The following is a 15736-nucleotide window of genomic DNA, read 5'->3' as shown; positions in this document are numbered from 1 at the left end:
TAGTAGGAAGAATGTTCTTGAGATCACAGATTTGGTCTTTCATATTTATTGCTGCATCTCAAACAATATATGTCACACAGAAGATGTTTATTAAATATCTGAGACCTAAGCTACTGATTGACCCACTAATTTGCCATCCTTATCCAAAACACTAGTAACTTGTTGGGTGCCACCAAGCAGGACAATAGACAAAGCTGTATGTAATACTTCTCGTTGCAGAGAATCATCCAGCCCTGAACTCCGCATCCTTTATGGCCACTGACATTGTGTCTCATTAAAGTGTCAAGCAGATGGTTGGGTCCAAGGAAACAATCAAAATAAGCAAGAGAGGGATGGTTGGCAAGGGAAGAAGATAGTTGAGGAGCCGTTGTACAAAAGCAAAGAAAGACCAAAATGACTTCTCAGTCTGAAAAGATGGGGATTAGGAAGAAATAGGATCGTAACCTTTCAGTTACGAAAGGTATGGTCAGGATAAATGCAGACATCTTTCTTTACTAGCAAACTAGGACCCGGAAAGCAAGAATGAGGTACTTTTAAGGCACATGCACAGCAAAAGGTGGTAGAGGCTAAAAGTTGTACCGACACTTTGTGAACTAAGCTGTTACCTTAAGCCATCCTTTATTACAGGAAGTGAGGATGTGAAAAGTGATGACATAATGGACTGCTCAGTAGGCCTCGTATCTGATCTTCACTCTGCCCTGACCTCTACAAGTCCCTTAACATCCTAGCTTCGGCTTCCTCTTCTGTAAAGAAGAGCTTGTATTGAGCCCTTTTAAAATAGGTTGATGTTTCATAGTACCTCCCATGGTCCACCGTCAAAAACAGACCATAAGATTGAGTGAACCCAGCGTGAAAGTCCCCATGTTCAAGTCCATGGAAATTCAGACGGCAGGTTCTTTTATTTTAAAAAAGCTTGTTGTGGAGTTTCTTGTCCTTGACATCTTAATGACTGTAGGATAGTTAATATTTTTTAAATTGACTCTTAAAAATTCCCATTTTACAATGATGTAACCTGTGACTGTCCCTGTTGAATACATAGCAAATACCAAATGATCTTTTTGCTAGAAAACATGTCAGTGTATATTTATTTCTGAAGATGAATGTGTTGTCTGGTTTGCTCTTGTATTTCATATTACTGATGAACAAATATCTCATGTAAGATCAACAGTTTATAGGATGAGTAATAATTCTGTTAGTCATGATACAAATAAATTTTGTAAATCTGTCCAAAACCTTTTAATAAGGAAATTGTTCAAGTTTCTCCACTTTGAAGTCACCCTTTTCTAGCAGAAGCATGTTTTCGTCAAAGTTGACCCATGCTGGCTTTTGTTTTCCTGAGTCTGGACAGGATTTGTTTTTAAAAGATGATCTTTTAAGTATACCTTGCTACCCTACTTTCCCCTGCTTCGTCTTTCAACTGCCCTTAGATGTTCACGAGATAATCAGTAAACAACAGTATTCTTCCTAGCCCTGAGATGGCTGAAACAACCACAGAATTAGAAATTTTGAAGATCTTTCTGAACATAAACAACTACCAGAACTGACCGAAGAACCAGAAATAGGACAATTGTAAAGTATTGCGCTGCTGACTGAAAAAAAAAAAAAGAATACCCTATTAAACAAAACCCGAAAGGCTTCTTTCACTCCTTTGTTTCAAAAGAGAGAAGGCAGGAAAAAAAAAAAAAAATATGTATATATATATATATATATAGATATATATAGTGGGAAAATCAGAGAAGGTAAAAAAAGGGAAACAGAAAGAAGAAACAAGAATGCAGTGATAGACCACAAAGGCGCTTGCAGAACTCAGGGGCCATGGGGCTGGTGAGGAGCGAGAGAGAAACAGAGCAATCACACAAGGAGTGAGGCGGGAAGGGCTAAAGAGCATCTAGACCTGGACAGTCAGAAACCTCAGCGGGCATCACTGTATTTTAGTCAAGCAGTGGTCTTAAACTTTTTCGCCTCACGTATTTCATGAGTCACCAGCGGCGACAGATCCCTCTCTTGTTGTCTTTCTGGATCCACCCATTTTTATTCTCGTGGTGACCACCAAGGAGCAGCTGCTGTCACTTTCTGTGCGTGCTGTCTCTGCTTCTCTCCTATGCACCGGTGCCAGACTGATCTTCCTAAAACACCACCCTGTCCACAGTGTCCCCAGTTCAGAAACAGTGCATGGCTCTCCTGCCTGTAAATTAAATCCCTTAGGTTCAGAGTCCAGGTGCTTGACAGTGTGGTCCCAATCAGCCCCGATTCTCACCAATTCCTTGTAGAAAACTTCCACGTCAGCTAAACTGATGCCCTGTGTTCTCATAAGCGTGCAGCGTACATTGGTTCCTTTGTTTCTTTCTCTGTGCATCCCCTCCCCAGAGCATCTTCCCTTTGCCCCCTCCTAATGGGAGGTTGATTCTGGAAGCCTTTCCTGAATTTCCAGTTCATGGGTCCTCCCTCGAAGTCTTCCCATAAACTCCTGGAACCCTAGTTGGCACCATGAATTTAACATACATAGTATTATCGTGTCCTCTCTGTCTTTCCCCTAAACCTTAAAATTATATTGGAGGATTCTTGACAGCAAGGACATGATGTCATACTTCTCTTTATCCACAGCACTTAGCTCACTGTAGATGCATAATAAATGTTAGCCGATTAGTAACAGTTGTTTTGTATGACCATGTGAAAATGTTGTAATGTTGTAATGTAATGCAGTAATGTTTTTCTCATTCAGTTTTTTCAATATCTTCATCTTTTTTGGGGAGTCTAGTGTCTCACTAACTTGAATGACATGGGGCACTTAATCTATTCCAGAGAGAATTGGGTGTGTACTGTTCTGTGGTCTCTCTGAGGCTAGTTCTTGGTCTTCGTATCCATTGGAATAAATATAATGCTTCTTGAAATTTGGCATCTCTTCCTCCTTGGGTGTTTTCTGTTTCCCTTTAAGATGTTTAAAAATACCATCAGAATCAATATTCTTTCTGTGGCTAGTAGTGGAACTGAATCAATCTCTTCTCCTTTGGTTTCTCTTCCTTTAAATACAGATAAAGAAGAAGTGCAAAGGAAACGACAGAAGCTCATGCCCAATTTCTCGGACAGTTTTGGCGGTGGTAGCGGTGCTGGAGCCGGAGGCGGGGGCATGTTTGGCAGCGGTGGTGGAGGTGGGGGTGCTGGAAGTACCGGCCCAGGTATGAACCGAGGCTGTTCTTTCACATCAGAGACGGTGGATTTCCTTCTAGATTTCCTTGTCTATGCATTGAGTATTTGTGACATTATTGAACATGATTGTTATTGTTTAGGGTCTAAGTCATGTCCGACTCTTGTATGACCCTATGGACTGTAGCCCGCAAGGCTCCTCTGTCCATGGGATTCAACCCAATGGGGTTGCCATTTCCTTCTCCAGGGGATCTTCCCGACCCAGGGATTGAACCCATGTCTCCTGCATTGGCAGGCAGATTTCGTTACTGCTGAACCACCAGGGAACTCCACTGAACATGATGTATTAACATTCATTAAACTTTCCTAGGACTTCCCTGGCAGTCCAGTGGGACTGGCCCTGCAGGAGGCATGGGTTTGACCCTTGGTCGGAGTAAAATCCTGCATGCAGTGCAGCATGGCCAAAAAAGAAAAATTTCCCAGTAAGCTTTTTTCAAAGAAACACATGTTGAATTTATAGTATGTAGATTGGTTCAGTTCAGTTCACTTGCTGAGTGGTGTCTAACTCTTTGTGAATATGTAGATAGATAATACCAAAAACTGTAAGAAGAAAAAAAAGTCATGAAGTCAGTTATCCAAAGAATACCTCTTAACATTTTGGTATGTTACCACCTCATGTTTTTTTGAGAGGCAGAGGAGGCGGATACGGTTGTCTTGGTATTCTTTGGAAACATTGAAAAGGTTTCATTTTATATTTATGCTATACTGCGGAGAAGGCGATGGCACCCCACTCTAGTACTCTTGCCTGGAAAATCCCATGGACGGAGGAGCCTGGTGGGCTGCAGTCCATGGGGTCGCAAAAAGTCGGACACAACTGAGTGACTTCCCTTTCACTTTTCACTTTCATACATTGGAGAAGGAAATGGCAACCCACTCCAGTGTTCTTGCCTGGAGAATCCCAGAGATGGGGGAGCCTGGTGGGCTGCCGTCTATGGGGTCACACAGAGTCAGACACGACTGAAGTGACTTAGCAGAGATAGAAAGGTTGAAAACATATAAAGTTCTGCCATTATAGATTAGCTATTTATTTTTTTTTGTATATATATTATATATTTATACATTTCTCCAAGCATAGCTGTGTTCCTCATTGTATATATTATTTTAATCCATTTAGTCATATGACCTATTCATTATTCTCACATGATTGTGTATACAGTTATGTATGCTGTTTTTTCCTAACAGTTTAACATAAGCATTCTCCATGGTTATATAAATTTTACATAAGCATAATTTTTAAGCATCATTTTAATGATTCATAATACTTCATCAAGTGAACAAACCATAGTATAACTTACTTGAACATTGTTTCCTATTTTTTTTATATAAAATGCACTGAACTCCTCTATCTACATTGCTTTTCTTTTATTCCAGTTTATTTCTGTAAATTAAATTCTTTGAAGTAAAATTACTAAGTCACAGAGTATGACTGATGCCCACTGCCACCCCAAAGAGTTTTACCAGCTTATGCCTCCACCAAAAGATGCAGGAGAGTGACCAGTGGGGGCGTGTTTCTGTTGAGGAGTCAGTAGATGTATTTGGGTTGGTTCAGTTTTTTCTCTCCAGAGGTTAGTTCACCGTCTTCTGTGTCCACCAGTCTGAGTCTGGGTGGTATCCCCTCGCCATTAGGCTCTCCCCACCATGCAGGAGTGGGAGGCCTCAGATATGAACTCCTGCACACTGCCCAGAGCCTGGCTTCTGGCCAGAATGGAATGTTCATGATCCCACGACCCCCCGTGACACGTCTTACTAACTCACAACAGAAGCGACATGTCAGGCGCACGGAAGCCTGTGCTCACCTGATGGGGGGACACTAAGGTCTGCTGAGGCTTTTTTTTTTTAATTGTCATGAGGTTTCATTTGTTACATCTGCCATTTCAGGGTATGGCTTCCCCCACTATGGATTCCCCACGTATGGTGGAATTACCTTCCATCCTGGAACCACTAAATCTAATGCTGGGATGAAGCATGGTAAGTAGCACTTTTTTTTTTTTTCCAATCATTACTTACACAACATTATCTTGAAAAAAACTGATAAATGCAAATAAGTTAAGACAATAACTTCTTTCCCCAAAACTATTATTTCCTGTGGAGAGTAGAAATTATATTCCTGATGCTTGAAAAAAACTGATAAATGCAAATAAGTTAAGACAATAACTTCTTTCCCCAAAACTATTATTTCCTGTGGAGAGTAGAAATTATATTCCTGATGCTCTATTTATATTTATATATTTACTTTGTACATGGCATGAACAGGGGAAAGAAAAGAACATTAGAAAGGGGCATAAACAGACTTACCTAAACAACAAACATAAAGTCACCAAACTTACCGATTCTCCTTGTTTATCAAATACTACACTTTGGAAGACATTTAGAATTTTATAGGGGAAAAAAAAAAAAGAATTTTATAGGGATGGTCTTTTCTCATCAAATGTACCCTCTAATTAGCAGTTGTTCATGTGTTCATGCTTCACGTTACCTGTCCATTCCAGTGTTGTTGCTGTTCATTTGCCCAGTCATGTCAGACTCTTTGCAACCCCATTAACTACAGCACACCAGGCCTCCTTGTCCCTCACCATCTCCCAAAATTTGCCCAAGTTCTTGTCGATTGCATTGGTGATGCCATCCAGCCATCGCATCTTCTGACACCCTCTTCTTCTGCCCTCAATCTTTCCCAGCATCAGAGCCTTTTCCAGTGAGTTGGCTGTTTGCATCAGATGACCAAAATACTGTAGTTTCAACTTCAACATCAGTCCCTCCAACAAGTATTCAGGGTTGATTTCCCGTAAGATTGACTGGTTGATCTCCTTGCAGTCCAAGGGAATCTCAGGAGTCTTCTGCAGCATCACAGATCAAAGGCATCAATTCTTTGATGTACAATTTCAGTGTACCTATTGAAAAAAGACTACAAAAAGGTCTTTTCATGTGTTCAACACCTGTTGAACATGTCAGATGCTTTTACATGTTTTAATCATCTTCTTGATTCCACTGTAAAGAAAATATTAGTTTCTCCATTTTATAGAGAGAGCACATCAAGGTTCACAGATGACCATTCACTCACTGAAGGTACCTATTTGTTAGTGGCAGAACCAGAATTTGAACCAGGTCTGCCTGTAAAACCTCAGTGCTCTCAAAGTAGCTGTCAGAGAGTATAGTAGGACCTGAATGAGGATGATCAGAAACTGCACAGGATAGCTCCCACAGTGAAGGATGTGAATTTAGACCACATCTTCATAGTTTGCTTGAGCACGGGATGGGGAAAATAGCTGCTCTGCTTTCAAGAATTTTAAAAATGCCACTTCCTTGTAATTCCTAGAAGAGCTTTACTTCATTTTCCTCCTTTCCAAATAAACAGGATAAGATGTACATTTTTAGAAATGTAAAAACATGTTTTTTAAGCTCTTAAAGTTCTCATCACAAGAAAAGAATTTGTAACTATATGCTGATAGATGTTAAACTAGACTTACTGTAATGATCATTTTGCAACATATACAAATATTGAGTCATTATATTGTATATGTAAAATTATTACAATGTTATATGTCAATTACACCTCAATTTAAAAAAAGTTTTCTGGAAGTGACTTTAAAATAGCTTCAAACTGGGTTACTTATGACTTTTAAACAATTTTTACCCATTATGATTTAGTCTCTGCAATACTGTGTTAAAGGGTTCAATGATTTGCACTCAGAAGCTATATAGCCAAGAGGCAACCAGGTATAATACAAAGAATGGCTCTTAAGTCTTTGCACTGAAGGCTATACAAAGTTTCTTTCTTCAGGAAAATAAGAATGAAAATAAACAAACAAAAAAAACAAATAGCTCCCTAGGTCCCACAATTTCAATAGAAAATAACATCAACAGTTAGTGAAATTGTAGGTGTTAACATATCCTGGAAAACAGATCATTTGAAAAGGAATTTTAAATTAACTGTTTTTCTTTTCCCCTTGCAGTAAACCTGCCTCTACCTTTGGCTGACCTTTGCTGAAACAGTGAATTATAACTGAATAGATTTTACTGAGAAAAGGCTGATTTTTTTTTTTTTTTTGGCTTTTATCTTAGGAACCATAGACACCCCATCTAAAAATGACCCTGAAAGTTGTGGCAAGAGTGACGACAGAGAGGTTGTAAATCTCTCCGAGCAAGTAACAGAAACCACAGAACAAGATGGAGCATCCTGCACGGGGGGCACTGCCGCTAACCTGACGTGCTCGGTAGGAGTAAGAGAAGAGAACTGCAGCTTCCAGGGTGAGCGAGCTCGTGCAGGACGGAGGACCGCGTGGCACTGGCTGGCGAGGGCTGAGTCAGGTCTGGGTGGAGAACCTGTTTCCAGAAGACAGGTTTATCTTCTGTCGACCTGAAGACTAAAGATGACACGTCCACATCTGGTTCTGTGTGCTCTCCGGAGCCCTGTATGCCTTTTGAAAAGCCCGCCGGGTCACTTTATTCACTCTGGGGTTTCCATTTGCCCAGTGTTATCTCTGGCAATAAAGTACAGACATTTACATATGCTTCTCCAGTTATGTCATGCAGTTTTAGGGTATCAGGAGAGATAATCTAGATCACTTCCACCGCAGACAATAGAGAGCAGTTTGCCTAATTTTGACAGTCTCCCTTCTCTGACTGTAGCTTGACTTGTCACACTGAGGTGGAACTGCCTGAAAATAGGAACTTTTCCCTTTGTGCTACTGCCTTCTTTGGAGAATTAGGATTAGGAGGGACAGTGCCTATTTGGAGCCAGTACCCATTAGGGTATGAGTCACGACTCTAGGTCATCCCAGATTATGCTTGGAAGACTTTTTCTGTGAGAGAAAGATAGTGAATAAGTAGAATTGGGGGCTAATAGGGTTTCTGCTGCATATTCTTTTGTTCTTAAATGTACACACCGTGCTTAGCTAGGGGGCCATAATAAACAGGCCACACACAGGATTTGGCCTGCAAGCCACAAGTTTCCTCCCACTGACCTTCAGGAAACGAAGTTTACAAGAACACCAGTGGCTGTAAAGCAACTAGACCCCAATAAAAATTAATAAAACAAAGTCACAGACGATAAAAATAAAGACCTAACACACAAACACCAGTGGCTCATAGAGAGTCTGTCTGTCTGTGGCAGAGACTGGTTTTTGACACTTCCTGCCCAACAAGAGAGTCATTTAAGATTCCAGTGAAGGATTATTTCCCCAAGAGATTGATTATTTACAATCGTGGCAAAATCCAGTGAGCATTATTTGGAGATTGATTATTCCCCTTAAAATAACAGACATTTCTGAATTTCTTTTCCCCAAAAAAATTGTAGACAGATTTTTTTGAGATCAACCTCTATATTTGTCAGTGAGCCAACATCCACTTGTGCTTTTTGCAGTGAACACAGTCCAAAAGCACTGAAAGGTGTGTGTGTGCACGTGCTCGCTCAGTCACATCTGACTCTTTGCAACCCCATAGACTGTAGCCTGCCAGGCTCCTCTGCCCATGGGATTCTCCAGGAAAAAGTACTAGAGTGGATAGCCATTTCCACTGCCAGGGAATCTTCCTGGCCAAGGGATCGAACTTGTGTCTCCTGGGTTGGCAGGTGGATTCTACCACTCGGACTACCAGGGAAGCCCCTGAAAGGAGCATTTTCCGCTAAAGCAATGTGTCTCAGGGTCTCAGAATGCTGATGCTGACGGTGTTAGCCTCAAGCATGCCATTCCTGTAGAGCAAGTACAGGAAGCTCAACTGTGACTGTGATCATTGCTTTGCAGATAACCTCTTTCTGGAGAAGGCGATGCAGCTGGCCAAGCAGCACGCCAATGCCCTCTTTGACTATGCAGTGACAGGAGACGTGAAGATGCTGCTGGCCGTCCAGCGCCATCTCACTGCCGTGCAGGACGAGAACGGGGACAGGTAAGTCAGGACTTCTGTAAACAAGGCGTTTTAAAGGGACAAAGAGAAGAGAATTGTGTGCATGCTGGCTAGAGGTGAGACAAATTGATTGAAGTCACTGAATCCTGCTACTGAAGCATTCCCTCGAGAAAAAGAATGCACCAGTAAGGCTGAGTGGTGTGATCTGCTTCTCTATCCTGTGGTTCCCACCTGTTGAGTTCTAAAATAGCTGGTTACTCATCCAAGAGTACAACACTCTGGGTTAGAAAACTAAGATGTGGGTGGGAAATGGTACTTTTTGAAAAGCCCTGCTTCATTTGTTGGAAGAAGATTTAGAATAATATCTAATAAACATTTTGTTTATTGGAATAATGTAATAAAGTTTGGTCTTACCACATGTCTAAAGTGCTTATTATCCCCACTGCATACCTGTGGTAACAGTAATCTCAAGGAAAAGCCCAACGGAGACCAGCACAAGAGCAGCAATGACAAAATGATTAAGAGGCCATCGTCATTCTCTCCTGGTGGACAGCTCCTTCTCTACTGCCTGTGTTAATGGCCACCAGTCTGTGACTGGACCAGACTCTTCTGCTCTCACCCACATGGTGTGGGAGTCCGCCATTCCACAACCATGCTTCCCCCTTCTGGTGTCGCAGGGCTCATAAGCGCAGGGACACCTGGCTTTTTTCTAAAACAGTTCTCCTCATCCTTTCACTGAGACTTCTAAAATAATCTCAAAAGCCTATAAAAATAGCATGCGACAGCAGCTCTCAAGTCCAAGTCCAGTGGTTTGCTTAAAACCTTCCCCAAAATAGCATCAACAGTGAGAAATCCTTCTCTCTGGAAGAGCTCTTGGGTGCTGTGTCTTAAACCTAGTTTAAACACTGAAGCAAATGCTTTAGGAAAGTGCCAACCTCAGGGTTTCAGAGAGAGACCTTTGTTCTCATTCCTTGCAGTGTAACCAAGGATGTGGTGTAACCACTGGCCTTGTTATACAGTATGGGAGGAACCAGCACAGCCGCCGCTGTGTAATGTCATCAACAGCAGAACGTGTCTTACAGGGTTAAATAATCCAGTTAGCATTCAGTAGCATATAACCACAAGAGAAAGCAGTTAACCAGGACAGGACAGCAGTACTTCAGATGACATTCTTAGGGACCAGCTGATGAGCCTAAGAAAGGTGAGCGCATGTTAAGTTAGAAAGGGACCTCGGGTGTCTGAAGGGAGGACTGTGCAAAGGGATACAGGCACACGCATTCAAGTGGGGGCATTGAGGCGAAGGTATGAACGGATGTGAGGACCTGGAAGTATATGGAGAGGCTGGGGACGGAGCCTTCCCTGCCCAGGCAGGAAGTGAATCCTTAGAGCCCCCTCCCAGGTCCCCAAACACTCTCATGCAAGCATGCCCTCCCTCTGGACTCCCCGCAGCTGGAAGCCAGACAGGTGAGACTGGGGAGGCCAAGGAAGAGTCCTCATTAAGAGTGCAGACAGGAATAGCGTTGAGCCTTCACAGCTCAGGTCCCTTGTTTTCACTGAGCTTTCTGTATTCGGCTATTAATCTGAATCCTGTGGCCATTAGTCATCACAGAAAATACAATGAAAAAAAAAATTCTGGTACTGGGGAAATTCCCATAAGGGTGTGAAAATTTATGGGGGAGGGGGAATGTACTTCTGCTATGAAATGCTGAGCTACACATGGAAATTTTTAGGCAGTTTTTGAAGTACGACCTTTTTCTTGGTATACATACATCACGTCTGCATCAGACTTCAGGACCTTTTCATCCATCTTCTTTCAGTCCTAGGTTTCAAAAGACAGTACTGAAACCCTGAGATAATTCATTTAAAAATCTCTCTCAAATAATGATGTCACTATGTCGGTATTAATCCCACGTAATACACACTTGCTACTGCCAAGAAAGTGGCCTGAGGAAAATGCCCCCTGCCATGTTTAGAGAAAATGCAGCCTGCGCTCAAATCGCGTATGTGCTGCACCAGGGGATCCTCCGGGTGTGCGCTGCACCGGGATCTGTCCATACCTTGGAGGGGTCATCATCCTGGATGTCCACCACCACCCCACAGAGCAGCGCACGCGTGCCCCTGAAGCAGGAGACCTTAAGGAATTGAGGGATGGCTTTGGAGCAAGACAGTCATGGACGTGATATATGACCTGGATTGAGTTCTCTTATACCCATAAGTCTCAGTTTCATCACCAAAAATAAGGATAATATTACCTACCTTGTAAGACTGATTAATATGATAATGTATGTCAAATGCTTAGTGTAGTCTGATATTAAAAGCTCTAAACAGTAGCCATTTTTTATTCTTGTGTCATTTCCAATTAATTTTAATAGTAATTTTTTTTAACAAACAAATTTTGTTTCTAGGAGTGATGCTTGGCACCTGCCAATATTTTCAGCCTCATTACTGTAAGCCCTCAGTTTGTTCGGTCATCCTTATTTTAGTGTCTAAATTGTGTGCCAGGGCTGTAAGGCTGACCCAGAGAGAACCAGCCTCCAAGAGGCTCAGAAGACAGAGAGAGAGGACGTACAGAAAACTGTAGTTGCTCAACCAAGCAGAAAACTTGAGCGGGGGACAGCTTGCTCTGCCTTGGAAACAGAAAGTCTTCTCCAAGGATGTGAGTTTTGGACTGGCGCATGAAGGATAAAGAGGCACTGTTGAGGCAGACAAGAGGAGCAAAACCATTCCAGGCAGAGGAGAGAATTCAGGAGAGAAATACAATCACATTGTTCCTCTGGAGGTTTGCTTCAAGGCTTCTTCCTATGGTTACGAGTCTAACTCCACTCTCCCCTCTTGGGATCTAGGAAGTTCTTCAAGAGCCACCACTTTGTATTTTGGAAGAGGGGGCAGGGCTGGGTGAGATAACTACATTTTTCTGAACAAATCCTAGTTCAGGCATTTAACTCATCATCTGTGTGTCTGGGTAAGTCAGGGAAAAGTTAGAGAAGAAAATGCCCTGAAACCATAGCACAGAGGCAGGGCTAGGATTTGAACTTGGAGACTTCTCTGCCTCAAAGTCCAGGCTTCTTTACACATCAAGGAGTCTGAACTGAGCCCCCAGAGACCAGGCAGGCTCTGTAAGTGAGCAGGCAGTAACACACCCACCTCGGGTTCAGGATGTTTCATAGATTCCAGACACGTGCGCACCAAAGGAAACTAGGTAGGAGAGCCAAATTCAGTTTACAAATCTAATCCTATCATGGGAACCTGTTTTCTTTCTTTTTCCATTAACACTTTAGCTGATTATTGCCACTATATTTTTATTCCAGTGTCTTACACTTGGCAATCATCCACCTTCATAATCAGCTTGTGAGAGATCTGCTGGAAGTCACATCTGGCTTGATTTCTGATGAAATTATCAACATGAGAAATGATCTCTACCAGGTAAGCAGAAATATCTAGGAGACGACTGAAGAAAAAGCCATGGTGTGTACCTGTGCTTGTGTGTATATTAATGGTAACATATAATGTTAACAGCAAAAATGAAACAGTGTATCTCTGTACGTAATAGCAAAAAAGCCCATTACATAGGAATGTTCTTTTATGAATGAGGACCCTTTGATCTATGGGTATAATAGCAGTCACCCCACAGTGAAATTCAGCATCCTGCCGAGAGACTGCAAACTTGAAGCTTCAGAAACTTGCCAAAGCAGACAGTCTACTGCAGGATAAATACATCACCCGTGTCAAGAAAAAATAGAATTGAAAAAAACTTTTCAGTTTGAAAGGCCAGTGATTTACAAGAAGTCTGAAGTGTGCTGAACAGGTTGACAGCATCTAGATTAAATGGTTGTCGAATGAAGGGGTGCTGAGTCAAGAATAAAGAAAACTAAAAAGTTTGCTTGAGAAGGAACAAGTGTCTTTCAAAAAACAGAAAATTCAAAATACAAAATAATAATAATAACGCTCAAGGTGAAGTAAACAGGGAACACTAAAGAGATTTGCCCAAATCGGATTCACACAGAAATTAGGTAGACTTAAAAGCAGGCTGAGGAACTCTTGTTACAGAGGTCGTCAAGTATCTCAGAGTAGAGCTGACTGGAGACCCAGTGAGGCTGCCTGGTGGGTACACGCAAATTTCAGGGGAGGAAAGGAGACTGCGGGTGTCAGAAGCAAAGCTGGGATGCTGGTGTAGGGAGCCGGCAGACCCCGGCCAGCCTCCCAGGCCAAGGGGCCACGCTGGGAGGAGGTGAGTGGGGTCTGCGCCCTCCCTCTCCCCCTGGTGCTCTCCCTTCCCGCTGCCTTTCCCCGGCCCCACCAGCCTTCTCTGCAGCCTCCTGGTCTTGTGCCCTTCTCAGACTTTCTGTTTTCTCCCTCCCTTCAAGACTCAAAATGACTTCCCAGTCCTCCTGGGCCTCCACAGCATGCCCAGATGCCTGACTCAAGCCTATCCCTCCCTCTAAAAATACAGACACCCACCATGTACAGTTATTTATACAGTAAAGGTGCTTGTTCCAGTTCTTAATTTTTAAAGCAGTGATGTGAGTCGTTTTCTAAAAGCAATAGCACTGAAATGTTTACATGTAGCTCCCAGTAGATCTTTATCTGTGAATCGATGGATCAGGTTGATCTGTGTCTCCTGATAAGGGAAAGTAAGTTTCCCATTGGATATTAAGGCATTAGGCCACGTCTTTGGCTGTCACGCTTAAGATCGAAGGGAAAATGAAGCTGGGGAATTCTTCACTGACTCATAACTAGGAATGAGGTCTAATTTTAGGTATGTATTTAAAGGATAGCTTCTTCACATTTTCATACCAGTTTGGGTGTTGCTGGTATTTGGAAAGTCACTTGGCCCATAAAGCTTGAGTCTCTCAGGCTTTAGGACCAACTCTTCCTTTCACCGTCACAAGTATACAGATAAAACTGGAAACGGGACCTTGCACTTCTCAGTCCCCCTTTCAAAGAGTGCTTAAGTTCAGTGCCTGTATGTCAGATTCAAGGAATTGTTTTTCTGTTTATAAATAGGACCTGCAAAGGACACTGCACAGCAGGCTTAGTAGTTGTGATTTATTATGTGCCAAACTCCTCACTGTATCATTCGGGTACACCTATTGAGACTCTCCACTGTGCTGGGGACAGAACTCTGAAACCACCCCCTTTGATGCTTCCATGCCTTCTGATGTGGGGACTCTTGGGGGCATGCAGGTCCACTTCCCGCACCCGTTTACCATCATTGTCATTAATGGGCAATGATTTGGGACCCCCTGGCTGGCCTTTAAGGTGTCAAACACATGCCCAGTGGTGACTTTTATTTGGGAACTAGAAACCCACTAATATTTAAACTTTCATTTTTCTGTTGTAAAAGTTCTCTGTTAGCTATTCTTGATGGGAAATTATACAGTTCCCTAAGTAATTTGGATTATTTGGCAATTGTCTGAAACATGCTCCCAAAATACCTTTCACTAATCTTAGTACATTTCTGTGGCCATCTGTCGTGATCAAATCTCTCTTCCACCCACCCTCTAGAGAAAGCCACACTCAAAATAATATAAGTACATAGGGTTAAGATTTTTCTGAAAATATTTCTGAAATCTTTTCCTTTTCAACTATTTTCTCCCATTCCTCTGCTTGCAACATAAACAACCACTCTAGCTTGATACCAATTTTATTTGCATATGTTCCTATAAAACCTGAGTGTGGGGTTTGTGCATGTATTTCTTGTTTTTAATTATCATATATATGTTTGCAGTTTTTAAAATAGTATGTAAGGATATGCATTAGAGAATCAAAGTTACCCTGCCTAGCAGCATACAAGTTCTCAGTCCCACTCCCAAATATAAGTATTTCCCTAGGTATTTGCTACCTTAACATATATACTTTAAAGTAGACAGATATTTTAATATACCTTTTCAAAATGTATTTTTAATTGGAGGGTAATTGCTTTACAATGTTGTGTTGGTTTCTCATGTATAAGAGCGAGTCATCCATGAGTATACATGTGGCCCCTCCGGCCCAGCCTTCTACATTGTCAGAGCACCAGGCGGAGCTCCGTTACACCACAGCTTCCCAGTAGCCATGGTTTACACATGGTGGTATGTGTGTTTCAGTACTGCTCTATTCATCCCACCCTCTCCTTTCCCTGCCGTGTCCACAACTCTGCTCTCTGTTTGGGTCTCTATTCCTGCCCTGCAAAGAGCTTCATCGTTACCATTGTTCTGGATTGCACATGGATGCATTAATATACAATATTTGTTTTTCTCTTTCTGATTTCACTCTGTACAACAGGCTCTAGGTTCATCCATCTCACTAGAACTGACTCAAATGTGATCCTTTTTATGGCTGAGTAATAGTCCATTGTATATATGTACCACAACTTCTTTACTCATTCATCTGTTGCTGGATATCTAGGCTGTTTCCGTGTCCTAGCTATGGTAAATAGTGCTGCAGTGAACATCGGAGTACATGTGTCTCCACAGTGACTGTATCAGTTACATTCCCCCAACAGTGCAGGAGCGTTCCCTTTTCTCCACACCCTCTCCAGCACTTACTATTTGTAAATTTTTTTGGAGTACATGTGTCTCCATAGTGGCTGTATCAGTTACATTCCCCCAACAGTGCAGGAATGTTCCCTTTTCTCCACACCCTCTCCAGCACTTATTGTTTGTAGATTTTTTGATGATGGCCATTCTGACCAGTACAAGGCAGTACCTCATTG

The 15736-nt window shown here is 42.2% G+C and overlaps 1 protein-coding gene across 2 annotated transcripts in view; it reads left to right on the top strand.

The window, feature by feature from the left end:
• NFKB1 (nuclear factor kappa B subunit 1) overlaps positions 1-15736 on the top strand; it is a 126098-nt gene that overhangs the window by 97770 nt on the left and 12592 nt on the right. For both annotated transcript variants that reach the window (XM_052641638.1, XM_052641637.1), the window contains exons 12-16: positions 3033-3176; positions 5083-5172; positions 7264-7449; positions 8943-9084; positions 12351-12465. In XM_052641638.1, the coding sequence (XP_052497598.1) occupies positions 3033-3176; positions 5083-5172; positions 7264-7449; positions 8943-9084; positions 12351-12465 (677 nt within the window). The remainder of the gene's footprint in view (positions 1-3032; positions 3177-5082; positions 5173-7263; positions 7450-8942; positions 9085-12350; positions 12466-15736) is intronic.

The sequence above is a fragment of the Budorcas taxicolor genome, chromosome 6, assembly GCF_023091745.1.
Source record: "Budorcas taxicolor isolate Tak-1 chromosome 6, Takin1.1, whole genome shotgun sequence".
Lineage (NCBI taxonomy): Eukaryota > Metazoa > Chordata > Mammalia > Artiodactyla > Bovidae > Budorcas > Budorcas taxicolor.
Note: the sequence above shows the minus strand (reverse complement) of the source record. Positions and strands in the feature narration are given on the sequence as shown.